Source organism: Muntiacus reevesi, chromosome 3 (assembly GCF_963930625.1).
Source record: "Muntiacus reevesi chromosome 3, mMunRee1.1, whole genome shotgun sequence".
Classification (NCBI taxonomy): Eukaryota; Metazoa; Chordata; class Mammalia; order Artiodactyla; family Cervidae; genus Muntiacus; species Muntiacus reevesi.
This window is the reverse complement of record NC_089251.1, coordinates 99,419,689-99,446,283: the sequence shown is the minus strand read 5'-3', so window position 1 is coordinate 99,446,283 and position 26,595 is coordinate 99,419,689. Positions and strand designations below refer to the sequence as shown.

The 26,595-nt window shown below is 44.3% G+C and overlaps 1 protein-coding gene across 3 annotated transcripts; it reads left to right on the top strand.

Annotated features, from left to right (window-relative positions):
* The first annotated feature begins 1,337 nt into the window (after positions 1 to 1,337).
* Positions 1,338 to 25,053, top strand: LOC136164605 (zinc finger protein 2). Of its 3 annotated transcripts, none has more exons than XM_065929812.1 (5): positions 1,338 to 1,390; positions 6,159 to 6,227; positions 7,649 to 7,775; positions 9,082 to 9,195; positions 9,710 to 12,797. In XM_065929812.1, exons 2-5 carry the CDS (start codon positions 6,198 to 6,200, stop codon positions 10,714 to 10,716), a joined length of 1,278 nt encoding a protein of 425 aa, XP_065785884.1. In that variant the 5' UTR covers positions 1,338 to 1,390; positions 6,159 to 6,197; the 3' UTR covers positions 10,717 to 12,797. The 3 variants fall into 3 exon arrangements, with proteins under 3 accessions (XP_065785884.1, XP_065785885.1, XP_065785883.1); XM_065929811.1 differs by lacking the exons at positions 1,338 to 1,390; positions 6,159 to 6,227; positions 7,649 to 7,775; positions 9,082 to 9,195; positions 9,710 to 12,797 and adding exons at positions 14,458 to 15,051; positions 15,848 to 15,936; positions 20,016 to 20,118; positions 20,896 to 20,982; positions 23,171 to 25,053; XM_065929813.1 differs by lacking the exon at positions 6,159 to 6,227 and having other exon boundaries at positions 1,340 to 1,390.
* The last annotated feature ends 1,542 nt before the right edge of the window (positions 25,054 to 26,595 follow it).

Here is a 26,595-nt window from a genome sequence, read left to right as displayed (position 1 = left end):
AGTGGAAACAGTGGCTGATTTTATTTTTCTGGGCTCCAAAATCACTGCAGATGGTGATTGCAGCCATGAAATTAAAAGAAGCTTACTCCTTGGAAGGAAAGTTATGACCAACCTAGACAGCATATTAAAAAGCAGAGACATTACTTTACCAACAAAGGTCTATATAGTCAAGGCTATGGTTTTTCCAGTGGTTATGTATGGATGTGAGAGTTGGACTGTAAAGAAAGTTGAGTGCCGAAGTATTGATGCTTTTGAACTGTGGTGTTGGAGAAGACTCTTGAGAGTCCTTTGGACTGCAAGGAGATCCAACCAGTCAACCCTAAAGGAAATCAGTCCTGATTATTCATTGGAAGGGCTGATGCTGAAGTTAAAACTTCAATACTTTGGCCACATGATGCAAAGAACTGACTGATTGGAAAAGACCCTGATGCTGGGAAAGATTGAAAGCAGGAGGAGAAGGGGATGACAGAGGATGAGATGGTTGGATGGCATCACCGACTCAATGGACATGATTTTGAGCAAGCTCTGGGAGATGATAAAGTACAGGGAAGCCTGGTGTGCTGCAGTCCATGGGGTCGCAAAGAGTCGGACTTGACTGGGCGACTGAACTGAACTGAGGATCACTTGCAGATCTTTTCAAACTCTCACTCCTCAGAGGGAGGCCCGGGCATCAATATGTTAAAGCTCTTCAAGTGATTCCGGCATGCAGCTACGGTTGAGAATCTCCTACGATGTCTCCAACGAGGGTCCTTCCAGTAGTACCATGGAAGGCAGGCTCCTGTATGCTCAAAATGTCGGGAGTCCGTACTGCTGCCCAATCAAATACACGTATATCCTGGGTTCTTCTCTCTTAAGCAGAAAAATGTGCACATGCACAGCCCCATCCTCGGACCCAAACTCTGCGTCTCTCCTGCCCAAACTTTACAACCAACAGGCAACAAACAACCTGAAGCAGAAACAAGGCCCTTCGGAGGGTCAGAAGACTAGAAGTCCTCAGGAGGGGTGAGTCCCAAGGCTGAGAGAGACATATTTCCTTAGGACGGTCCTCCCATCGGAGGACCGGAGGGACGAGACATCACACATAAGCAGTACTTCCAGGGGGAACACAAGCCTCACAAGCATCCACGACCGGTTGCTTTTTCACGATCAAGCTGCCGCCTTAGCACGTAGGATTCGGTCCAGCTCCGCCAACTCGTCTCACACGAGTGCGCTTGCGCAGATATTTAGAGGTCATATTAAAGCGCTCCCACCGCTGAGACTTCTGGGAAATGGAGTCGGCCAAGGCCAGGCTATGGTTGGGAGCGTGGGCGTCAGCACTCTGCGCAGGCGCACTGCTCTCCCGACCCGAAGAGGCGCCGTCTTCCTGGGTCCCGAGCAGTCTGTGCAGGAGGTGAGAGCTGCGGGTGTGTACTATTGAGCCGCGGAGAGAGCGCAGCGGCAGAGAGAGTGGGATACTGAGAACCTGGGGGAGGTGCAGTAGGAGTAGAAGGGGTGAAGCGGGCGGAGCCAGCCAGCAGAATGTGTGTGTATGTGTGTGTTGTGCGTGCGGCGACGTCCCTGCTCGGACAGGTGCGGACTAGGAAAGTTGTACCCGCATCCCAGTGTGTGTGTTCCGTGTGGGCACTGTTAGCAGTGGCCTTTCGGCGTGCCCCCTCTATATGTCAGATCCCAGCTCTGCGGTTGGAAGTTTGGAGGCTTCCTCCGCCCCTTCGGTACCTTCTTCTCATAACAATTGCTTAATAAACGTGGGTGGAATTGACACTAAATCTAGGGTTCCGCCCACTCCAGTTCCTCTCTTTTCCAAAAAGCGCCTCAGATTGTCTCGTTTAGCTCCCCTCCCTAGACCTCCGTACGAGTGATCAGGGGGCCTTCGTGGGGGAGGTAGGACTTGATGTGGGGGGGAAAAATACGAAAGAAGTAGCGAAGTGATAGGCAGATTTGAGAAGGAAATGCTTTTTATAAGAGTGAAGCGTCGAGGAATAGTGGGAGACAGGATGGGGAAAAGCACACTGTGGTCAGGGCATAGAGGATCAGGACAAGACACGGTCAGAAGGATAGATTGTATGGGGCGGATCAGGGGTTGACAGGAATAAAGCTAATTTGGGTGCTTTTATTCTAGAGGTCACATTCAGAACTAGAGAGGGGAAGGGACTCGTATAGGGAGCCAGTCAGGAATGCTTGATAGTGGTCATATTCCTGAATCAAGCTGTCATGAGCCTGAATTATGATGGTGTCAGCGGTAGGGAAAGATATAAATGACATTGCAAAAGAAGAGTCCGAAGGACCTGGTGACTAACTAGACTTGGGAGGTAAGAGAGCCAGGAAAGAGTTTGAATTTGGGGCAGCTGGGAAAATAATAAACATCTGCTGTAAGTGTAAGGGCTTCCTTGTGGCTCAGCAGTAATGAATCTGCCTGCCAACACAGAAGACACAGGTTCAATCCCTCGGTTGGGAAGATCCCCTGGAGGAAGAATTGGCAACCCATTCCAGTATTCTTGCCTGCAGAATCCCATGGACAGAGGAGCCTGGCAGACTATAGTCCATGGGGTCACCAAGAATCAGACACAGCTTATTGACTAAACAACAAGGAGAACTGTAAGGGCAGGGAAAGGAATTGATGTGGGGAACTGCATAGGAATAGATGGTTTTAAGATGCTGACAGAATGCCTAACTCAAAACACTTAGTCATTTGGAAATGCAGGATGAGTTTGGAAGAGGGAGTGGGACTAGATTCAAGAAGCATTTCTGTAGAGGTGGAAAATGGAGCATCAGGTGTGGATGGACTTTCTGCAAGACAGCAAGAACACTGTACACAGTCTGAGCGCTGGGCAGCATGAGAAACTTGCCAAAACAGTCAAAAAGCTTCAGAGAAATAAGGAGAAGAGGACTGTTGGAATCAGAGCTCATAAATACCTTGGCATTTTTCAAGCATACAGTTTCAGGTGTGTGCGGGGTGTGTCCGACTCTCTTGTGACCCCATGGACCCCCAGCACACCAGGCTTTCCTGTACTTCACTGTCTCCCAAAGTTCACTCAAACTCATGTCCACTGAGTCAGTGATATCATCTAACCATCTCACCTTCTGTCACCCCCCTTCTCCTCCTGCCCTCAATCTTTCTCAGCATCAGGGTTTTTTTTTTTTTCCAGTGAGTCAGTTTTTCGAATCAGGTGGCTAAGGTACTGGAGCTTCAGCTTCAGCATCAGTCCTTCCAATGAATATTCAGGACTGATTTCCTTTAGGATTGACTGGTTGGATCTCCTTGCAGTCCAAAGGACTCTCAAGAGTCTTCTCCAGCACCACAGTTTGAAAGCATCAATTCTTCAGCGCTTCTTCAGACTTCTTTATGGCCCAACTGTCACAGCCATACATGACTACTGGAAAAAACATAGCTTTGACTAGACAGACCTTTGTCGGCAAAGTGATATCTTTCCTTTTTAAATATGTTGTCTAGGTTTGTGCTTTTCTTGCAAGGGGCAAGCATCTTTTAATTTCATGGCTGCCATCACCACCCCGAGTGATTTTGGAGCCCAAGAAAAGAAAATCTGTCATTGCTTCTACTTTTTTCATCTTGTTTGCCATGCATCTTAATCAATGAGTAATACTCAAACACACACACATATAAAATTGCAATTTATCCTATCAATGAACATGCAAGTTGTTTGTAGTTTACCCTAGTGATCTTTTCCCCACTTCAGATTTCTGTTGCCTCTGCAGTCACATATCAAGGTTTCCTACCTACGTGGATGTGTTTAGGGATTTTCTAGTTTACCAGTCTGTTTTTTACATGGCTATCTTTTCATGAAAATAAATCATTATAACAGAGGTTAAAAAGTACTGGCTGTTCCTGGGTTCAAATTCTGCCTCAGCCTCTTACAAAGCCTAAATTTCCTCATCTGTAAAACAGTACCCACCTTACTGATTTATGAACATGGAATTTAACTGTTCTTGTAAAGAGTACTTAGCATAGTGCCTGGTAAGTAGCAAAAGTTCAGTAAATGCTAGTTATTACTAATATATCATAAAATAATATTTTAATATGATAACATTACCATATTAATATGATCATATCAGTGGTATTCCATTGTGTGTATGGACTGGGCCATACACACAATGGCATCAAATCCTGTATTTTAGAAACAAGATATTTCAAGTTTTTGCTCTTCTGGGACTTCCCTGGTGGTCCACTGGTTAAGACTCCACCTTGCAATGCAGGGGACACCAGTTCAGTCCCTGCTTCAGGAAGATTTCACATGCCACGGGGCAACTAAGCCTGTGCACAACTACTGAGCCCAAGCTCTAGAGCCCATACTCCACAAGAGTAGCCCCCACTTGCCACAGCTAGAGAAAGCTCATGCACTGCAACCAAGACCCAGTGCAGCCAAAAATCAGTAAAATTTGTTTTTGCTCTTCTGTAGGTTAAATGAGATGACATATAATGCTTAGGACGTTGCCTCACATGGCACTCAGTAAAGGTTAGCGTTAATGATAGTTAATAAAAAGCTTTGTGTATGTTTTTCCTTAGGAAAAACTTCATAAGAGGAAGTTGCTGGGTCAAAAGTATATGTTTTAAGGCCCCTGATACAAATTACAAATTCTCCAGGCCAGAATACTGGAGTGGGTAGGCTTTCCCTTCTTCAGGGGATCTTCCCAACCCAGGGATCGAACCCAGGTCTCCCACATTGCAGATGGATTCTTTACCAGCTGAGCCACCAGGGAAGCCCTTCTGGTAGGGTCAGAGCCTTATGGAAATCTAAGAATAAATACAGCTAGTCTACATCAGAACTGCGATCTGGGCTGATGCTGGGGTGAAGTAGGGTTTCAGGGGCCAGGGATTCTTGGGGCTTTGCTTTCAACACTTCACCACCAACATACCTGCCTGTGTTAGTCTATTACAACCTGTTCTCTACCCCCATGCCCCCCCCCCCCCATACTCATGGATTTTGCCTCCTGGTACCTTTGGCTCCTCTGACCCTCATGGCTACTTCTGTCCCTCATGATATACTTTCAGTTCATTGCCCACTGGTGGAACTAGGTTCCTTTTATTTTGGGAAAGCCTCTTAGGTTTTGTGTGAATCTTTGTCATTAAACTTTACTTAACTGAGTATATCTCAGTTTCTCACATAAAGAGTCTAATTAAGACATAGTCAAATCAAGCATTTGGGGGATTCATGAGTGGGCGTGGGGATTGTGTGGTCCTGAGAAGGAAGAGGGAAAGGTGTGTCTGAGTACTGTCCTGCAGTCAAAGCAGTGTATTCATTGATCCTTGTTATTCATTTACCCATCTAACTTGTGGTCCTGGCATTTCTTAGTTCACGATCCTGAGGATGGACCTCATCTTTTGAAACCAGACCACATATCAGCCCATGGGTCAGCCTCTGTACCGCCCACCTGTGGCTTAATCAGCATGGCCCCAGGCTTGAGCCTCAGGGTCATGTGGAACAAGCTGTGACTGCCCCAGGGTTGCTCTGTTAGCACCGGGTGTTGCTGTGAATGGGGTATTTTTCCTTTGAAGAGGCTGTAGGTGTTTCCTTAACAGGACTTGTCCATATAGCCATTCACAAAACTTCGTATACTTTTTGTCTGGTAATCATGATGAACAATCTGATCTGATCTCAGATCCTCAGTCATGTCTGACTCTTTGCAACCTCATGGACTATAGCCCCCAGGCTCCTCCGTCCATGGGATTCTCCAGGAAAAAATACTGCAGTGGGGTGGCATTTCCTGCTCCTTCAGGGCATCTTCCCTACCCAGGGGTCGAACCCACATCTCTTACATCTTCTGCAGTAACAGGTGGGTTCTTTACCACTAGCGCCACCTGGGAAGCCCCATAATGAACAATGTTTAATGTGAATTTATAAAGGCAATAGGAGCCTTAATATATTCTCAACTGCCAGGAATAGAACTTTACCTCTAAGATCATGATAAAAACAAGCACCACACTGTATTCTGCACAGACTTGCACTCCAATTCTGGGATGGGGTGGGCTTGCTCTTGGCCTTGCTTTTCTTTGCTTTCCCTTTGTGTAGGGTATTGAGGATGAGGGTGGGTACGTAACTCACTGGTGTGTGGAGATTTCTTGCTTCATGGGTCACAAAACTACTAAATGAGACTGGTCTTTCTCACAGCCTGTTTCTCATCCCGCCTCTCTACCTCATTAGGACTCGGCTCTTCTCCGCAAGGAGAGCACGCTGGAGGGAATGGCTGCTGTGTCTCTGACCAGATGCCAGGTGAGGTAGACTCTTGTGTTTCTGAAATTATTAGGCTCCAGAATGTAACCACTTTTCTTTCTGTCTTGGGGCTTCTCTGCTCAAAGCCACCCAGGTGGAAAAAGGACTCCATAAGGAATGACTTGTGTTGATATCTTTCAGTGACCCCCTTCTTGCCTTGAATATGTGCCCGCTAGCCTGTCACCAGGAACACAGCCTCCATTGCCTTCACTTTGATTTTGCCTTAAAACTGATGGTAGGGGTCTCATAAGAGGGTCTAGGGAGCAGCAGGCAGTTTCAAGTTCTGATTTCCCTTTAGTACATCCACAAATGGACTGAAAGTAGGTCCCCATATTCCAGGGAGTGTTGGGTTAGGCAGAGAATGTGACACATACTATAAAGCACCCCACTGAGGTTGAAAGAGTCCTGGAGAGAGAGTTTTTGTGAGGGTAGAGACACACAGCTTACCTCATTTCTGCCCCAGGGCAGAGCTTTTTTTAATTCTGAGCTCTGGCTTAGAACCTCTGCAGACACTCTGGAGACTCATCTGGGTTTTAGACTTGGGGATAAAGATGGAACTTACAGAATCAAAGAACATCAGAGTGAATTGAGAGAAAGCCTAGAGATGATCTAATCAACACCACTATTTGAAGGATTTGTCCACGCAAACACAGACATAAGGGCTTCCCAGATGGCTCAGTGGTAAAGAATCCGCCTGCCAATGCTGGAGATGCTGGAGATTTGGGTTTGATCCTTGGGTCGGGATGATTCCCGGGAGGAGGAAATGACCACCCACTCCAGTATTCTTGCCTGGAAAATTCCATGGACAGAGGAACCTGGCAGGCTACATTCCATGGGTTACAAAGAGTTGGACGTGACTGAGTACACACACTCACATCAAGACAATTGGTGAAATTGGACTAAGTTTATAGATTAGATAATATCACTCCTTTCCTGATTTTTACAATTATACTGTCATTATACAAGAGAAAATCCTTGTTTTTACAAAATATACACTGAAACATTAATAAGTAAAAAGACATCATGTTTACAAGTTACTTTAAAGAAGTTTGGAGAAAAGATAGGCAAATGTGTATATTCTGAGACAAAGATAAGACCAGTGTGGAAAATGTTAACATTTGGGGATGCTGGATGAAGGGTCCTTGTTCTATTCTTCCAAGTTTTCTGTAAGTCTGATAAAAGAGCCCCTGACACTCCAAGGCTCAGCTAGAAAGGTAGTGTGGGGTTGTGACCAAAAAGTCATGCCTCATGGCTTTATGGCACTTTCCCCAAATACTTCGAAACTGTTGTCTTTCCACTCCCATTTCCACTTTTCTTTCCACTCCCCCGGCATCTTCCAAGCTGTTGTCATATATGACAGTTTTGTCTGGTCCATGTAAGAGAAGGATTATGAATAAGGGAGAACATGATTGTGTTTCCAGGACCCAGTGACGTTCGAGGATGTGGCCGTAGTTTTCACAGATGAAGAGTGGAGGCATCTGGTCCCTACTCAGAGGGACCTCTACAAGGAGGTGATGCTGGAGAACTACAAGAGCATTGTCTCACTGGGTAAGGAGCTTCCCACCAGGAGTAGACCCTGTACTGAACTGATGTGGAGTTGAGAGGCTAATATATTGACACCTCTTCTTCTCCCACCTGAGTTGGAACCCCTGAGAGACAAGATGGAAGAGCAGAGGGATATGACTTAGCAGTTCCAGTGACAGTGATTTTCTTAATCCTGAACCCCAGCCTGGGACAGGCTTACTCCTTGAGCTGTAAGCAGACTGGACAACCTCAGGCCCCCTCACTGAGCAGCCTAGCCCTGCACCACAGAGGGCTCACCACAACTAGAGAAAAGCCCGCACAGCAATGCAGACCCAGCACAGCCACAGATAAATAAAAATTTTTTTAAATGGTGAGGCAGAGCTGTGCTAATTAAAACAATAGTTTAAATTTATTATTATGTGAAAAAAATCAAGTTTACAATTCAGCATTATTTCATTATCCAATTTTTTTAAACCATCTGAGCCACCAGGGAAGCCCTCCAATTTTAACTTTTGGTTTTTGTTTCTAATTGACAGCCTTCTGCCTAAAATGATCTTTTACATATTAAAGGGTCTGGAGTGTATTACATACAGTGAGTCATGATGGATTTAGAAATTATCAACTTGTAGACATCAAAATAAATCAAACAGAAATGATTTTAGATGGGGTAGCCTTATTTTCCAAATAATGCTCTCCAAGTTTTTTTCCCCCCCAAAATTGAGATATAATGGTCATTATCCAGTTTTTAACAAAGTTTATCTATAGGTATCTTTCTGTATTAAAGTGAATGGAAAGAAAGAAATGAATACAATACAGAGGGTGATTTTTCTTATCGTCTATGCCTCTAGTTTTTCTACAATGAACACAATCCACTTGTTTAAGTAAAATCATACTTAATATGTGTATGTTAGTTGCTCAGTTGTGTCCAAAAATAACTGTACTAAAACATAAACAATAAGCAAAAATGGGTACCTACATTACACATTCTTATTCAAGGTAATTTTTTTTCATTCTCATCTTCCCTGCGTTAAGGACTCTTCCTGCCATCCTACCAGTGCTAGAGCTAGGAGCATCCCATTCACTTCACGGGGAAGAATAAATACATTAATTCAAATAGAATCTATCCACTCTGACTAATGCTACTTGTTCCCTTTTAGAACCTCAGTCTTGACCTCCATTCAGAGGTTCCTGCACTTCTGCATACCTGGTGTGCACTTCCTGCCTTTTGCATTTTCTCTCTGAAATACTTAAGAGGCTGGAATTTGCTTTGGAATCGCTGTGTATTTTCATCACATATGACCACCTGGCTTGTTTCTTTCTCTACGAACAGGACTTCCAATACCTGGACCTGATGTGATTTTTCAGTTGAAGAGAGGGGATGAGCCTTGGCTAGTGGAGTTTCATGGATTTGAGGGGAAAGAAGGTGCAGAGAATGTCTCTTTAGGTAATTGAGTATGAACTGGCAGGAGAGTTTTGTTTTGCTTTGTGGTTGTTATTTAGGTGCATGTGGGAGGGAGTATTGGGTATCATATTTTTCCTCAAATTCAAGTCTTCTACTATATTGTTTATTCTCTGTCACCCAGTTTTCTTTATTCCCCCCTCTACACCTTATTGTTCACCTTCATCCATCAAATGTTTACTTTCTCAGATTTGTCATGTTGTCCATTCAAACTTTGATTTTCCTATTCCTTACCATCCCCTCCACTTACCTGACACTCCTAATTAATCTGGCTATGCTCCCAGTGGAAATTCTCCTCTTTTTTGAGATTTTTCACTACCAGTTCTATTCCCTGTTTCAGTCCCAGGTCTTGGTTTCTCCCTAGAGTGCAATACTATTTGTGGGAGCAAGCAAAGTGACTGTCATTACTTTTCAGATTTATTACAGCATCCCTCCTTTCTGTGCTAACATTTCCTAACCCAGGAAAGAAACATTCATCTGTATTTTCTATCCATTCCAGATTGGGAGACTAAGCCTGAGATTCAAGGTGCTTCAGAAGAAGAAAAATCAGAAGGATCATTGAAGGAAAAGCTTGGAAGAAAAGGTCCCCCATCTCCTAAATCTGAAGTTTATGCACTGGATGGCAGGTTGGGAACAGAGAGGGAAAGCCCTACAGTTGAGGCCTGCAAGAAACCCCCTTCTCTGGAGGAAAGCTTGCGGCACAGGACAATCCCTCCCAAGAAAATTCTCATTAAAGAGAGAGACCAGGAATGCAGCAACTGTGGTAAGACCTTTTTTGACCACTCCTCCCTCATCCGCCATCAGAGGACTCACACTGGTGAGAAGCCCTATGACTGTCCCGACTGTGGGAAGGCCTTCAGCCACAGGAGCAGTCTCAGTAGACACCTGATGTCGCACACAGGAGAGAGCCCCTACGAGTGCAACGCCTGTGGGAAAGCTTTTTTTGACCGTTCGTCCCTGACTGTACATCAACGAATTCATACTGGAGAGAAACCCTTCAAATGCAGCGAGTGTGGAAAAGCCTTCTTTGACCGCTCATCACTTACCCGCCACCAGAGGATCCATACTGGAGAAAGTCCTTATGAATGTAACCAGTGCGGGAAAGCTTTTAGCCAGAAAAGTATTCTTACACGACACCAGCTAATCCACACGGGCCGGAAGCCGTATGAATGTAATGAGTGTGGGAAAGCCTTCTATGGGGTCTCGTCACTGAACAGACATCAGAAAGCCCATGCTGGAGAGCCTCGCTACCAGTGCAGTGAGTGTGGGAAGGCTTTCTTTGACCGCTCCTCCCTGACTCAGCACCAGAAGATTCACACTGGAGACAAGCCATACGAATGCAGCGAATGTGGGAAAGCCTTCAGCCAGAGGTGCCGGCTCACGCGACACCAGAGAGTTCACACAGGAGAGAAGCCGTTTGAATGCAGTGTGTGTGGCAAAGTCTTCAGTTCTAAATCATCAGTTATTCAGCATCAACGGCGTTATGCCAAACAGGGAATAGACTGAGTGGGGCGAAAGCTTTAGTCCAAGGACCTCCACGAAAACTCAAGACAGGTCTTCCCCCTCTTAAATGCATCACCTGGTCATCACACCTATGCTGGCTACCCCTCTCCTTTTTCTGCCTCTCTGCACCTACAGTGTTTGAAGGAACACTGTCCACCCACTGTGTTACAGAGTTGATGTGGGATGCCAGGAATTAGAACGTGACTTTAAAGAGTCAGCATCCTGAAGACATTTGTCAGACACTAGGGACAAAGGTTAGGAGACAAACCTCTTGTCCTAAGCCCCAGGCATCAGTGCACTTTATATAACTGGAGGCCACAGCTGGACAGGAAAGGCACACTTATGTCAGAGCAGCACTGTTGTTTCCAGAAGTTCTTTTTTTTTTTTTTTCAGAAGTTCTTTTTTTATAGCCGTTAGTCCCTCTCTCTCTCGGAGGATTTTGGGCACTGACCTTGTCCTGTTGTGTGCCAGCATCTAGATCTCTTATTACTACTACTAGTAGCTAGCACTTATTGAGCGCTTATTATGGAGTAAGCACTCAGCTGAGAGTTTTGCAAGGAGTAAATCATTTGGTCCTTTCAACAACCCTCTGAAGTAGGTACTGTTACTCCCCACAATTTACAGATGAGCAAACTGAAGTTTAAAGAGATTAAATAACTTGTCCAACGTAATGGCTAGTACAAGGAAAGTCAGGTCTTGAATACAGGGCTCCCTTCAAAATCTCTTTACCATAAGGCTATAAGGCTTGCTTTATAATTTATGTATGTGTACTATCTGCTCAACTAGATTGTACGCAGAGGCCTGACTTACATGTCTTTGTATCTCACACAGTGCCTTGCAAATAATAGGTGCTCAATAAATATTTATCTGAATTAATAACGTTTTGACTTACCAAGTTCTATTTAAAACACCTCTTAGATTCACAGCCTTTCTCTGAATTTCAGTCTCACCTGTACTTTTGTCATCTTGGGCTTCTGTTACTGTAGTAGTCACTCCCTGATCTGAATTCTCTCCTCCTCTTTATTGAGAAGGGGGATATCAAGCTATGGCCCAGTAACAGGCAAACCCCAAATAAACAAAGATTCATTTCTCACATAAAATCAGATGAGTCAGTCTTTCTTCCTCACCCTCATCATTTAGAATATGTTGCCTCCAATGCCATCATGGGAGATATTTTGGGATATTTTTAAGGGTCATCACTTATAAATCAGAACCTAGCACCAAAAGCCTAGAAGGTCAACAGGCACCTCAGTAATTGGTTAATATCAACAGCCCCTGTCACAAGTTACATTTTTCCATATCACTGTTAGGTCAGCCTTTCCAAGTGACCCCCTTCCTGCCCACCATTGCCTTATTCAAGACCTAAAATAGCTCCCTGTTTAATGAAGGTGTCTCTAAATATTTAAAGTCTGCCCTGACATGACCCTGCATTACTCAACTTGAAGCCCTGACTCCCCAGATCCTTCTGTTCCCTGTTGTTTAGTCATTGAGTCATGTCTGACTCTTTTGACCCCATGGACTGTAGCCCACCAGGCTCCTCTGTCCATGGGATGTCCCAGGCAAAAATACTGGACTGGGTTGCCATTTCCTTCTACAGAGGATCTTTCCAACCCAGATCTTGAACCCATGTCTCCTGCACTGCAGGGGGAGTCTTTACCACTGAGCCACCAGGAAGCTCTATTTCCTGGGCCCTGCCCTATATTTTTATTTTCTTGAAGGTGAGGCACCAGGCAACTTTGATTCCAGGCATCTGCATTCCCTTTCTGTTTACTTAAGGTGAAGCCCAGAAGACCTGATTCTGAAAGACTGTCTGGAATGTAGCTACCCAGCATGAACCCTAATGGACCAAGATCCATTTCTCCCTGGGAGTTGAAATCTAGTTCAAGAAACTGGATTGCCAAACAGACCCTTCCCTAATCTACTCAACCCTACTGGTCTACCTGTCTTAAAGCAGATGAACAGCAGAGAAGACTTTTCACATGTCGACTTTCAAAGCAACTTGAGTTAAAACCAGAGTGCAGAATCTGTTGGAGTGGATAATATGTGCTATTATTTAATAATGTCAAGTAGAAAATAAAAGGAACTACTGCCAAACTTTTCACTGATGACTGACTCTGAGAGTTCTGAATCTTTATTGCCTTATTTTTTGCCTTATCTTTATTACCTTCTGAATCTTATTGCCTTAAAAATAAGTTGAAGGTCCAGTATTTCCCTAAGATGCTCTGCCATTGTCAGCAAGATTAGACAAGAATGAATTCAGAATTCTAATAGACATTTGGGTAAAGTGATAATTGAAACAGAGTGGGAACATAAATTCAGCAGTTCTCCTTTTGTTACCTTTTAAAACTTGGAGATGTGCAGAGCATTTTTAAAAGGTGAAATACCTTTCCATCTCCTGTCAACAATTCTGAGGAAAGGGCCATTTAACTCTTAACTGATACCTTCCAGTAGGACATGGAGTAGTGGAGGCTTTACATTTTGAGGTTTTAGCGTCACCAGATGGCCACTAATAAGATCAAATCTTGGAATCAGAAATAGGCATTCTTAGGATATAAGGCAAAAGACTTGGTAGTGTTTGTAGGGTTTTAGCCTAAGATTTTAAAAGTGGTTTTGAAGAAAGGAAATAATTTCTCTGGTGTTTAAATAAGCCCTAAGTTTTAAGAGAGAACTAAAAACTTACCATACAGATTACCAGAAGCACTCCAGGAATCAACTCTTCAAAGAAAAAGGATCAACTCTGAGATGAGATGAACTCTGAGATGAATTGAGATGAATTGAATATGATAAGAGCAAACCTGTGCAGCAAAGCCTGGGGCAGATAAGTGGTGGGACTACTAATCCCAGAAATTTATCTGGGATGCCAGGATGGCCAGGTTGGCCAGCTTCTGAGCTCTGCAGCACTCACCCCCTCACCCATCCCCAGGCCTGTGCCACTAAGAATACATTAACCCCAACAACTCACATGAATAACCAAAGGTGAGGAGGAGCTGGGGAGCAAGGTTACCAGGTGCCAGTCACTAGGTAACATGCTGATAAAGCCAGAATCGTGATTCCTCAAGAAGTCGAAGAGAAAAACTGCTGTGGACGTTAAATTCCTAAGTGGTCTCTGCTACTGAGGCGGGACTTCTATGGTAAAAAGGCAGAAAGTAGTTGAAGTGGCCCATGTGAGCTGAGGTGATCCTTTCCAGTTTTTCCCTCTTCCATGGTGATTCACTGGTTCCCTGTTTACCTCTGTTAATATCAACTTTCACGCCAAAGTTGCTGGCCTTTGATGGCACTGGAGCTTCTTAAGGAAGACAGGGATGCTTTCCTGGAAGGATGTTGTGCTAAACACAAAGACAGACTAGAAGGCAACAGTGATCCTCAAATTTAAATTTAGGAAATCTAAAAATTTAGGAGAACTCAAGGTCAATCCACCCTTAAGACAATGGGGACTCACTGGGGACCAAAGGGTTTTTATACCAAGGGATTTAAACTCCACTCTGCTGTTTTGTGAGACCAAGATATAATTTTTGAGATTCTACTTTTCCTTATTCCAAGGTGCTGTCTGATTACTTAGGGTAATCTCTGTCTCCACCCCACCCCCACCCCGAGCCGCAACGGTGTGGAGGCGCTGTAGACGGGAAGCGACGGAGCGGAGTGAACAGCCGTGGGGATGCCGACGCCTACCCTCCGAGGGAGCACAGTAGCCAGAGAGAAATCCTGGTGGGTGGGTGGCGCCGCCCTCTGCCAGTTACAGTTGCGGAGGGTGAATGTCCCTCTCGAGGCTGGTTTTGGCTCGGCAGAGCACGTCCTCCGGAGTCGGAGCCCAGAGTAGACACTGAGGAAGCGGCGGCACCTGTAACGTCCAGGAAGGAGCTCACCGAAGGACTGAGCACCTCTAGAGACCCAGCACAGCCCCCAGCGTAAAAAGTAGCCCGGCCAGCCGCCCGCGGGGTCCTCTGGGAAGCAGCATCCGGTGATGCGCGCCGCGCCCTGCGGAGGGTTCTGGGAATCGTAGTTCAGCGGCGAGTTCGGGCCGGCGCGACTCAGCCCCGCAGGATCCTAGATGCCTTTGTCGCCCGCCAAGCCTACTCAGTGTTGTTCATGAGGTCGAGCCTAGGGTCCAGGAGGATTGAGTGCGTGTTCTCTTGAGTCTGAGTGCCCCGAAGGAGGGCCGGGGAGGGCCCCCGGGTGGAGGGCGCCGAGCTGCCCAGCGAGGGTCGCGCGAGCGTTCCCGGGCCTCTAGGTGGGCCGGCGCGGTGGACCCCCGGCCCCTCGCGCTTTCGCATCTCCCTTTTCCCGCAGTCGTCACCAGCGGTAGCGCGGAGGGAGTCAGCATGGAGCCGGAGCGCAGAGGTGAGCATTTCAGAGGGATGCCGCCTGCTGGAGAGAAAAAAGGAGAAAGGCTGCCCTCTGGCTGGGGCAGGCTCAGGAAGAACACACCTAACGTCTCCTACTAGTTGATCTCACGTTGGGGTTTAAGGGGAGCCCCCGACCTGTATTGCCCTGCTGGTCTTTCGGGTGCCCTGCCGTCTCTAAGTTGATGTATGCCATCTTTGCCCACGAAATCGACAGATCTGAACATTTGGCTTTTTGATAATGACATTTGTCCTCACAGGAGCCCCATAAGGCTGTTGTAGAGGAAGGAGAATATCCAAATAGACCCATTTGGCAGATGGGGAAAGTGAGGATTTGAGAAGTCACAGGATTTGTTTAGTGCCCTGGATCCCCACCCCCCCACCCCCACGGCCCATTGCTTTTCTGAGAAGGCCAGTATTCAAAAAGAATTTAAGTAGTCTTTCACCCTGTGAACCTGGACTAGAACAGGAATGACTCATTAAGAGGCAGGGATTGACATAAGCGGGACTTCGTGTTTATTTTGACTGTCACTCAGCAGATAAGAGATATAAATAAACATGTCTTTAAGTGTCCAGGATCTTCCAGCAGTGTTCTGCTGGAATTTAAGGGCAGAGTAGCGTAGGAGGTCCCTGAGGCAGCCATAGTGATGGCTGTCTTGCTTCAGAGATGTTGTGGAATTGTCCCTTGGTTCCCTGTGTTGACTCTTCCTAGGTAACAAGTCGTTGTGTCTGGCAGTTTCTGGGAGTTTGCTGCAAACAAGAGTAGTCACACTGGTTCCTGTGTCTATTTATAGGGTCACTTTCTGAGGACTCAGACCTTCCTCAGGCTGGAAACCCCAAAGAAAATGGCCTGACCACTGTGCTGTTGACCCCTGCATCCCAGGTGGGTTTAAATTTTTTTTTTTTTTTCTGTTCTCGGTACAAGAATATGGTTTCCAGCATTGTTATGGATTTGCTCAGCCCTGATTCCTAGCCCACTGTCTTTATCCTGATAAACTGATGAGTGATGAACCTGATAGTCATTGCTCCTGTCTTATGCAGAATTTTGTCTCTTGGCATGACTTCTCCGTCTGCTTAGTACTAGATGTGCACAAGCTCTTCTGTGCTGTAATTGGCCTGCTGGTGAGATGCAAAGGAATAAAAGCCATTTGCCTCTGCCTCGTGAAGTTTACTGAGGAAGCAAGGTATAGATAAGGAAGCTCGTTAAACAGGGGGCTTCATGGTGGTCCAGTGGGTAAGAATCCACCTTGCAGTACAAGAGACACTAGTTGAATCTGTGGTCAGGGATGATCCCACGTGCCTTGGGGCAACTAAGCCCTTGCACTGCAACTATTGAGCCCCCAGGCCACAACTACTGAAGCCTGCACACCCTGGAGCCTGCACTCTGCAACAGGAGAAATGACCACAGTGAGACGCCCTCTCGCTGCAGCTAGAGAGTACCCCTCACCTAACACGATTAGAGAAAGCCTGCGTGCAGCAACAAATACCTAGCACAACCAAAAAAATAAAACATAATTAAACAGCAAGAAGAAATATATTTTTCTAAATGCAGAAAAATTTTAAGTACTGAAATTACTAATACAACAAAACAGTTAAAAATAAATTCATCAATTACAAAAAAAATTCACTTCTGACCACAGACTATACAGTTGGCTTGTAAGAGTGGTGGCCACCAAAGAACATCATTTCCTTTCATTAGTTGTATATAAGGGTTTAATTCTTGACTGTAAGACAGTAAGATTTTTAATTAAAGAAACTTTTCAAAATCAAAAAAGAATAGGAAGAAATTACTAGTACAGACAAGTCATCATAGGCCTTGAAGAGGTTTTCCATCCTCTAGAGTATTTGGGGGGGAAGTGTTGGCATAAAAGCTGTATTTTGAAAGACTAGAGAGTACATAGATGGAAAATAGAATATAGGAATATTCCAAGAGAGAGAACAGCTTTGCAAGAAAGTCTCCAAGTGATGAGAGAGTCAGAGACTTTCAGAGGAAATGTGTGTCACTGTGGAGTGAGCTGGATGGAGTGTGGTGAGAGAAGCGTATGCCTGTTGTAGCCAGACCGCAGGAAAGTCTACACAGGATCTTTTTTTAACTTTTTATTTATTTTTTGAAATTTATGCTTGGCTGTGCTGGGTCTTTGTCGTTGTGCTCGGGCCTCCTCTAGTTGCCACAGTGGAGGCCACTCTTTGTTGTGGCGCATGGGATTCTCATAGTGGTGGCTGCTCTTGTTGCAGAGCACGGGCTCTAGGTGTATGGTCTTCAGTAGTTATGGCCCAGGGGCTAGGTAGTGGTGGTGCACAGGCTTAGTTGCTCCTTGGTGTGTGGAATCTTCCAGAATCAGGTATCGAATCTGTGTCCCCTGCACCGGCAGGCAGATTCTTAACCACTGGGAAGGGTTAACCACCCTTCGTAACCACCAGGGAAGTCCCACACAGGATCTTATTGCAAAGACAGATAAGACCCCATGAAAGTTTTTAGAGTCCCAGCAAGACAAAACACGCCATGACTGATTAAGGAGAGGAGATGAGTCTAGGTGCCCTGAAGGATCTGGTCCAGGACCCTGGGAGAACAGCAGACCTTGTGGTAAACGCACTGGGACTGCCCGTCATCCTCAGACCTGCCTCACAGCATCTGGGTGCTGATAGTTTATGCAGAACTCTGGGAGGAAACACCAGTACTGCTTCTGACCTGAATGAGGAGGAGAAGTAGGTGACAGAGGATGAGATGGTTGGGTGGCATCACCAACTCAATGGACGTGAGTTTGAGCAAACTCCAGAAGACTGTGAAGCACAGGGAAGCCTGGTGTGCTGCAGTCCATGGGGTTGCAAAGAGTCGGACACAACTGAGAGACTGAACAACAACAGCTTTCAGAGGCAAGAGGGGAGCTCTACTGTCTACTGGACGGTGCATGATTGGTTTACTTGCCCTTCAGGCCCCGCACAGGCACCCTGAGCAGCAGCCCCCTCCGTGAATGAGTCTGATTGCTGAGGTTTTCTCAGAACTGAAGCCCGAAAGGAAGTGCTAGGTAGTCTGTCCCTGCTGCCTTGCTTGTAAAGAAAAGACACTGTACGAAGTATATTGCCTGTGCTGAGCACTCCTGAGGCATATGACTTTAAGGAACCCTAACTCAAAAAGGGAAGTGATTTCATTGTTCAAGTATTAGAAAAATAGTTAACTTATTTTGAGCAGAGAATATTCAAGTAGGTAGTTATTTTAACTTTATTTCATTATGTGAATTACTTAACCAGTTGGTTTTGGAGCATACATATGTGTGTATGTAGTCATAATTGGGGCTTAAAATGCTGTTTTATAAATAAATCTATATGTGTAGCAAACATCTTAATTTTTTTAATATATACCCACTGAACAAACTTTTTAGCCAGTTCAATACATTTATATTCAAGGGGCTGTGGCAAAAGTGGTGTTTCAAAGAAAGCCATAACTGGTTAATTTGCTAGCATCCCAGGGACTGGTCTGTTTCAATGTGTCTCCTTTAACTTGAAGTTGTATAGAGAAAAGTTTTAATAGAATTAGAAAAATTATGAGACTTTTGTTTTATCATTCATGAACAGATTCAGCTATAAATTCAAAGGAACATTAACCACCCTGCTTACTCTCCCTACATTTGACTGAACAATCTAAACTTTTTGCCTGTCATCTAGGTCAAGGGAAGGTAAAGTAAACACTTCTGCAGTGTTTTCAACACTTGATAAACTTCCGTTCCCCTCCCACCTCTGTCCCCATGGCACACTTTCATAGAACACCCCATTTAAACTTGTTTCTATTCATTCTTGTTCAAAGCTTCCTCCTTTGAACTCGTTACAAATATTTACAGTGTTCCTGCTCTGTGCCAGAGACTAGGGCTGCTTCATTGAGGCAATTAAACCTAGTCTCCGCTGCTGTGGAGATTAGTGTCTAATGGGGACGGACAGACGTTCATCACAAAGTCTTCTCACTATGTGCATAACCCAGGAAAAGGGAAAACCCATGGTGCTACAACCTAGAGAGTCAGGGAAGAATTCCCAGAGCTGAAAGCCAAAGTGTGAGCAGGATCAAAATCGCTGAAAGGGGGACTTCCCTGGTGATCCAGTGGTTAAGACTCCATGCTTCCAATGCAAGGGGCACTGGTTCGATCCCTGGTATGGAAACTAAGATCCCTATGCCACATGGCATAGCAAAAAAATTTTTTAAATGAATACAATTTTTTAAAAAACAGCTGAAAGGATGGGGCAAAGGGGGAACTTTCAGGAACAGGAAGCAACGTGTATAAAGGGGCAGAAGTAGTTGTGGCCCACGTTTCAGGCAGCCACCAGCTGCCTGGAGCACAGAGAATACAAGAGGAGTGGAGTGAGATGGGATAGAGAGTAGATGGTGGCGGTGGGTGGCAGAGTAGTCAGACTGATTGGGGAGAAATGGCAAAAACACTTTGGGAACTCATAATAATTGGGGCTTAAAATGCTGTTTTATAAGTAAATCTATATACTGCAACATGTGTAGCAAACATCCTAATTTTTTTGTAAATATATTGGACTGATTATATTGTCAAAGGAAAACTAGAGGGAAAAGTAATTCCTATTTGTTGAATCTCTTGTATTTTTAAACCCTACCATAAAGAAAGTACTTAATTTATAATTATATTTCCTCTACTCTCCCATGTCTAAATAGTAAGGATTTCTATAGTTCTATCATTTAACTTGTCGATACGTAAACCAGGAACTTGGTATCCTTGGATTTTACCCTGAAGATGTTCCTTCCCAGCTGCAGGTTATATTTGATTCTGGTGCATGGCGGTCAGGAGCGAGTCTGTGGTTGTAAATACATCAGTGTTGGAATGGTAGAGGTCATTTTGCCTAACCTTCCTATTCTCCCTGTCTTCCTTCTCCTATGCCATCTTCTTGAGTCCTGCCCAGAGGCTTCTGGTAGGAGGTCCCTTGGTGAGCACTGATATGGTTGGTTTTCAGGGATCGATGATCAGGGACATGGCCGAGGCTGTCACCCAGTGGGAACAGCTGAACCCTCTGCAGGGAGGCGAGCCTGAGAAGCCTAGGAATCTGGTCTTGCTCGGTAAGCAGCACTCCCACCCCCACCCCCACCCTGCGAAATTACCAATGTGGTATCCTGGCTTCCTCAGTTCCTAGGAGCTCTGAGGTTCTTAGATGCAATGATTCCTAATCCCGGTATAAGGCAGGTGTCTTCTGCTCTTTGTTTCTAAACACAGGCTTAATACTTTTAGAATCAGAAATGAACACCTTTTAAAAACTATATTTGCCAAGGCAGTAACCATCCTTCTTCCCTATTTCCTGACTGAGGATGCTGAGACAAAGTTCTAGGAGAAACACCTCTTAAGAAATGGGTGTGGAGAAGAAATGACAACCCACTCCAGTATTCTTGCCTGGGAAATCCTATTGACACAGGAGCCTAGTGGGCTGCAGTCTATGGGGTCGCAAAGAGTTGGACACTTGGCAATTAAACAACAGCAAACACTGTCAAGCAGATTGTGATTTGGGAAGTATTTCTTCATGAAAATGGTACATAAAATGGAGAGTGAAGTGACCTAGAAATATGGAATGTAGAGTTTTATAAGAAATTTGTATAGAATAATAGTTGCAAATATTCAAATAATAAATCTGTGGCTAAAGGGTAAAAAAAGGAAATGGGTGCTTATTTTTTTAATAGGGAGAGGTGAAAACAAGTGATTCACTGGTTCTGAACTCAAGTAGACCACATATCAATCTTCCTAACTTCTTCAGAGAAATCCTGTCTTATCCTGTTCTCTCTGACAAGCAAGTCACTCACACTGAACATATACACTGAGACTCCTTTTTCTTTCCCTGTAAACAGGGCTTCCAATTTCCAAGCCTGATGTAATTTCTCAGTTGGAGAGTGGGGAGACGCTGGAAAGAAAAGTCTCAAAAGCAGCTAATCCAGGTGAGTGACTGTTGGAAACCATGAACAGAAAACCCAGATGGGAACAGCATCTTAGAAATGCTTGATTTTGCTAGACCCAAGGAAAGGTTAAAGTGCCATTCTCCTGGGCCTCGTTGTATCTCTGTGGATGATGATCTGTTGTAAAGTCATAGGTTTATTTTTTGGAAAACAAATACTTTCCATCCTTTCAAATCAGTTCTTTTCTCCAAATAAGGTGAAGTGAAATCAACTCTTAAATATTTATTAATAATTTGAGTGCAAGGCTCTAAACCATGCTTTTTAATATATGCTATTTTATTAATATCTCTTTAGGATAAGGTGACTTTTTGTCTCAGACCAGTGACCATAAATTGGTCTCTGAGTCTTCCCATGCTTTACTGTCTATCTAAATGGGGGCAGCATAGCATGGTGGTTAAGAGTGCAGACTTTGAAACCACTTTTCCTGGGTTCAAAGCCAATTTGAACTACTTATCAGCTCTAGTGAAGTATTGATTTGTTTGTTTAGTCAATAAGTTGTATCGAGCTCTTTTGCCACCCATGGACTATAGCCTGCCAGTCTTCTCTGTCCATGGGGGATTTCTGGACAAGAATACTGGAGTGGGTTGCCATTTCCTTCTCCAGGGGATCTTTCCAACCCAGGGACTGAACCCATGTCTCCTGCATTGGCAGGTAGATTCTTTGCCATCTAAGCCATCTGGAAATTATCCATTCTGTGACTCAAATTTCCCAACAGTAAAATGGGGAATATGTAAAATGCAGATAACAATAGCTTTAACTCATGGGGTGGTTGTCAGGATCAAACGAAATAGTCTAAGAGAAATGCTTAGAACAGTACCTGGCTCTATGCTAAGCAAATGATAACTAAGGATTAAGTCCTGCTAACTTTTTGAAAGATTTGAGCCTATCACTTCTGTCAAACTGGGTGCTGTAATAGACCACCAGCTAATTATACTTTCTTTAATTTTTAATTATATTTTCTTATCCTTGTCTACTTAGGCAGCATATTACTGCCAGATTCCCCACTGTGAGCTACTTAACTCTTCCAGTTCCGTATTCCTCTTCTGCCCTCAAGACCTTTGCTAATCTACCTGCCTAGTCATTGTACCTTCTCTCTTCAGCTTGAACCCTTAACACCAGACAGGCAAGTCTCTGACTACCCTGCACTAACCATGTGTTCTCTTTGAATGTTTGGGGCTTCAGTTCTTCCACTCCCCTTAGCCGAAAGTCCGTTCGCCTTTAACCTGTTTCTACCAACTTGTCCTTATAATCCCAGCACTTCCCTGATTATATGTTATTGAGAACATTGTATTGTATTGATTCATGTCATGTAAAGTCTTGTTTGGAATGGATACTGATGACCATTTAAGCCTGGAATATTTAAACATTGCTAGCGGTGCAGCTTTCCCCATCCCCTCCCCCAAACTCTTACTAAGAAGTCTAGAATTTGAGGCCCAGTCTGGACCAAACTGAGTCTGTGAGGAGTTTGAAATTCTCCTCCCCATACATTGCTCATTTTTTGAAAAAACTTGGTTCTGGCTTACTCTTCCCAGTGTTTTCAGTGTGGAGTGATCAGAGCTGCTAAGTTGCCTTTCAGTTACTAATTTAATTTGTAGATCTGGACTACCTTGAGTGCTAGCTTCTAGGATTTTGTGTCACACTCTGAGACAGCGGAACCAACAAAGGTTTTTGTGTTAAGAGGTATGGTTTTAGAAGTTCAGTCTGCTAGCAGTGATTGGGACATACTAGAAGAAGAAAAGATTGGTGGTAAGGTCAGCTGACAGTGGACATTCTCAGAACATGATGCTCTGATAAGGCTGTGACAGTGGGCAGTCCCTGGCAGACCATCCCTCTCTGATCCCAGCCCAGTCTCCACCAGACCATGTTTGTTATCTGCTGTTTCCCCCATCGCCTCTGTTTGGTCTTGTTCTATTACTCTTTCTCATTTCTTCCCCTGCTAGACACGGGACTGTTGAGTACCTGCTCACCTCTCCCTTTATGCCTCTGCACCCCTTCGCCCAGTCATCTTTCTTTTCTCATGCTCACTCAAGGTTGCAAGGCTATTTGTGGGAACTTCCAAGCTCCTCTGTTCCCTGTAAGCATTTTTTGTTTCTTTCATTATTTTCCTTTCACAGCAATTATTTTTCTCCCAGTGTAAGAAATGATAACATTGTAGTTTTGTTTATTTCAGACTGGGGTACAGAACCAGAGAACAAGGAGGTAGCCCCAGAGCAGGACATTTCTGAAGAAGAATCAACCCCTGGGGTGTTAGTAGAGAGATTTCCAAAGGAAAGTTCCAGTGAATGTGAAGATTCTTTAAAGAATCAGCAGGAAAACCACGAGAAACATTTAATACAAGAGGTTGGCCCTCAGACAAAACCTTCTGGGGAGAGAAGCTACCAGTGTGATGAATTTGGAAGAAATTTTAATCGGAGGTCATTACTTGTCCAACAGCAAGGAGAGAGCCGACAGAGCCGTGATTCATTTAAAAAGAACTTGAAGCAAAATTCAGATCTAATGAAACATGAGAAAATCTGTGCAGGAAAGAAACCTTGGAAGTGTAATGAGTGTGAGAAGGCCTTTAGTTATTACTCAGCATTTGTCTTGCATCAGCGAATTCACACAGGAGAAAAACCCTATGAATGTAATGAGTGCGGTAAAGCCTTCAGTCAGAGCATACACCTGACTCTGCACCAGAGGATTCACACGGGAGAGAAACCTTACAGATGTCACGAATGTGGGAAAGCCTTCAGCCACCGCTCAGCCCTTATTAGGCACCATATAATTCATACTGGGGAGAAACCTTATGAATGCAATGAATGCGGGAAGGCCTTCAATCAGAGTTCATACCTCACTCAACATCAGCGAATTCATACTGGAGAGAAACCTTACGAGTGTAATGAATGTGGGAAGGCCTTCAGCCAAAGCACATTCCTTACCCAGCATCAGGTCATCCACACTGGAGAGAAACCCTATAAGTGTAATGAGTGTGGAAAAGCTTTTAGTGATCGCTCAGGCCTCATTCAGCACCAGAGAACTCATACCGGGGAGAGGCCTTATGAGTGTAACGAATGTGGGAAGGCCTTTGGCTACTGCTCAGCCCTGACTCAGCACCAGAGAACTCACACTGGGGAGAAACCCTACAAGTGCAATGACTGTGCCAAAGCCTTCAGTGACCGTTCAGCCCTTATCCGTCATCAGAGAACACACACTGGAGAGAAACCTTACAAGTGTAAGGACTGTGGAAAAGCCTTCAGCCAGAGCTCATCTCTTACAAAGCATCAGAAAACTCACACTGGAGAAAAACCCTATAAGTGTAAGGAGTGTGGAAAGGCTTTCAGCCAGAGTTCATCCCTTTCTCAACATCAGAAAACTCATTCTGGAGGGAAAATCAGGGAATACGGAAAAGCCTTTAGTGAGCATTCAGCCTTCAACCAGCAAAAGAGAATTGATACTGGATAAAAGCAATGTAAATGCAATACATTCAGAACATCCTTACTGAACAATTACTATAATGCTGTGAGGGCTACAAAGGAATTAAGACTATGTTACAAAAGAGATTTAATTGAGAAGTCATTGGTGATATGGGACATAGCTTACTCAGAATGTGAGAGAAGAGTTTTGCATTTTTTAAAAATATCCTGACAGAGGACACTGTGAATTTCCCTAGGGAGAGAGGAAAATTATTTCCAACACCCTGATGTATATGTACGCTGCTAAATCCTTGCACAAGAAACAGGGTATGCCATGATGGAAAGAAGACATCTTGACTGAGCTAGATGGTCTCATAATGCTAAGGGGATGACATTTTAAAGGGATAAGTGGTCCTTTTAGGCAAATTGAAGGGGTAGAAATCAGAGGTTGGCAATTTGCATTGTCTGTCCAGAGTTGAGAGTGGTAGTGGAAGAGACGTTGTCCTTGGTCTTAAATACAAGAATTTAAGTTGTAAATTAAATTTACTAAGTTGCTAAGTCGTGTCTAACTTTTTGCAACCCCGCGGACGGTAGCCCGCCAGGCTCCTCTGCCCATGGGATTTCCCAGGCAAGAATACTGGAGTGGATTGCCATTTCCTTCTCTGGGGGATCTCCCGGCCCAGGGATTAAACCTGCATCTCCTGCATTGGGAGCAGATTCTTTACCACTGAGCCACCTGGGAAGCCCTATCTAATATATAGTCAGTTTTATTTCATCCACAGTTATCCCAAAATGTCATTTATAGCTCCACCATCCGTTTTCAATCAATGATAACACATTGCATTTTCTTTGCCCTACCTCTGTAGGCTGCTTCAGTCTAGAATGATCTTTCGACCTCTTTTTGTCTTTCATGACATTAACATTTTGGGGAGTCCAGGCCAGTCATTTTGTGGAATGTCCCACAATCTGTATTTTCTGATTATTTTCTCATGATTAGAACCAGATTAAGCATTTTTAGCAAGAAATCTACCTGACTGTTGTGTAATCCTCAAATCATATCAAGAAACTCAAAATGCCAGTTTGTCCTGTTGTTCCTAATGCTAAGTTTGATTACTTTGTTCCAGTGTCTGTCCAGATTCCCTTATTATAATTAATCATCTCTCCTTTTCGACTTAATAAGTCATCTGAATGTATTGCTTCCCAACAAAAGTTCACCTAGTGTTTTTTGGACTCCGTTGAAGATCCTTGCCTTAATCAATTATTACATTGTGCATTCATGCCAAGTCCCTTCAATCGTGTCAGACTCTTAGTGACCCCATGGACTGTAGCCCGCCAGGCTACTCTGGCCATGGGACTCTCCAGGCAAGAATCCTGGAGTGGGTTGCCGTGCCCTCTTCCAGGGGATCTTCCCAACCCAGGGATCAAACCTGCATCTCTTATGTCTCCTGCATTGGCAGGCAGGTTCTTCACCACCAGTGCCACCTGGGAAGCCCAACTGTCTTGTATGCATCAGTAATTTGTTCTTTTCCACTGACGATATAGTATTCCATTGTATGACTATACTACAATCCATTCTACTGTTGACGGACATTCGAGTTGTTTCTAGTTTGGGGCTATTATAAATATAACTGCTATGAACATTCCTGTTAGGCCTATGCTTTTCTCTTGCGCATATACCTGGGAGGAAAATTCCTGAGTCACGGAGCAGACATATGTTTAGCTTTAGAAGATAATGTCAAATGGTTTCCAGACAACTTTTACCAATTTAAAACACCTCTGTCATTAAAGCATGAGCATTCCAGTTTGTCTACACTCTAATTTTAGCCTTTAAATTTTTTAACAATCTGGTTGATGTGCAGTGGTCTTTTGTGGTGATTTTAATTTTCATTTTTCTGATAACTAATGATACTGATCACTTTTTCAAATGCTAATTGAACATTTGGATATCTTTTTTTTTAAGTGACTATCTTACCAAGTCCGAGCTACTGTGGCTTGCCAAAATGACAGGCAAATAAATCGAGAGACGAGTTGTTGGGACAGGGAGTAATGACTTGTTGAGAAAGCCAGCAGACCAAGAAGATGGTAGACTAATGTCCCAAAGAATCATCTTCCCTGAGTTAGAATTCGGGCTTCTTTTAAACTAATAGGCGAGGAGGTAAAGTCCTGATTCTGGCCAGACTCCAGTGCAGATTGTTAATTTCTC

Excerpts from the sequence above, each read along its gene's own strand:
- LOC136164605 (XM_065929811.1), top strand. Across the intron at positions 15,937-20,015 it reads TGTTGACCCCTGCATCCCAG|GGATCGATGATCAGGGACAT; the intron begins GTGGGTTTAAAT and ends GTTGGTTTTCAG. Across the intron at positions 20,119-20,895 it reads TAGGAATCTGGTCTTGCTCG|GGCTTCCAATTTCCAAGCCT; the intron begins GTAAGCAGCACT and ends CCCTGTAAACAG.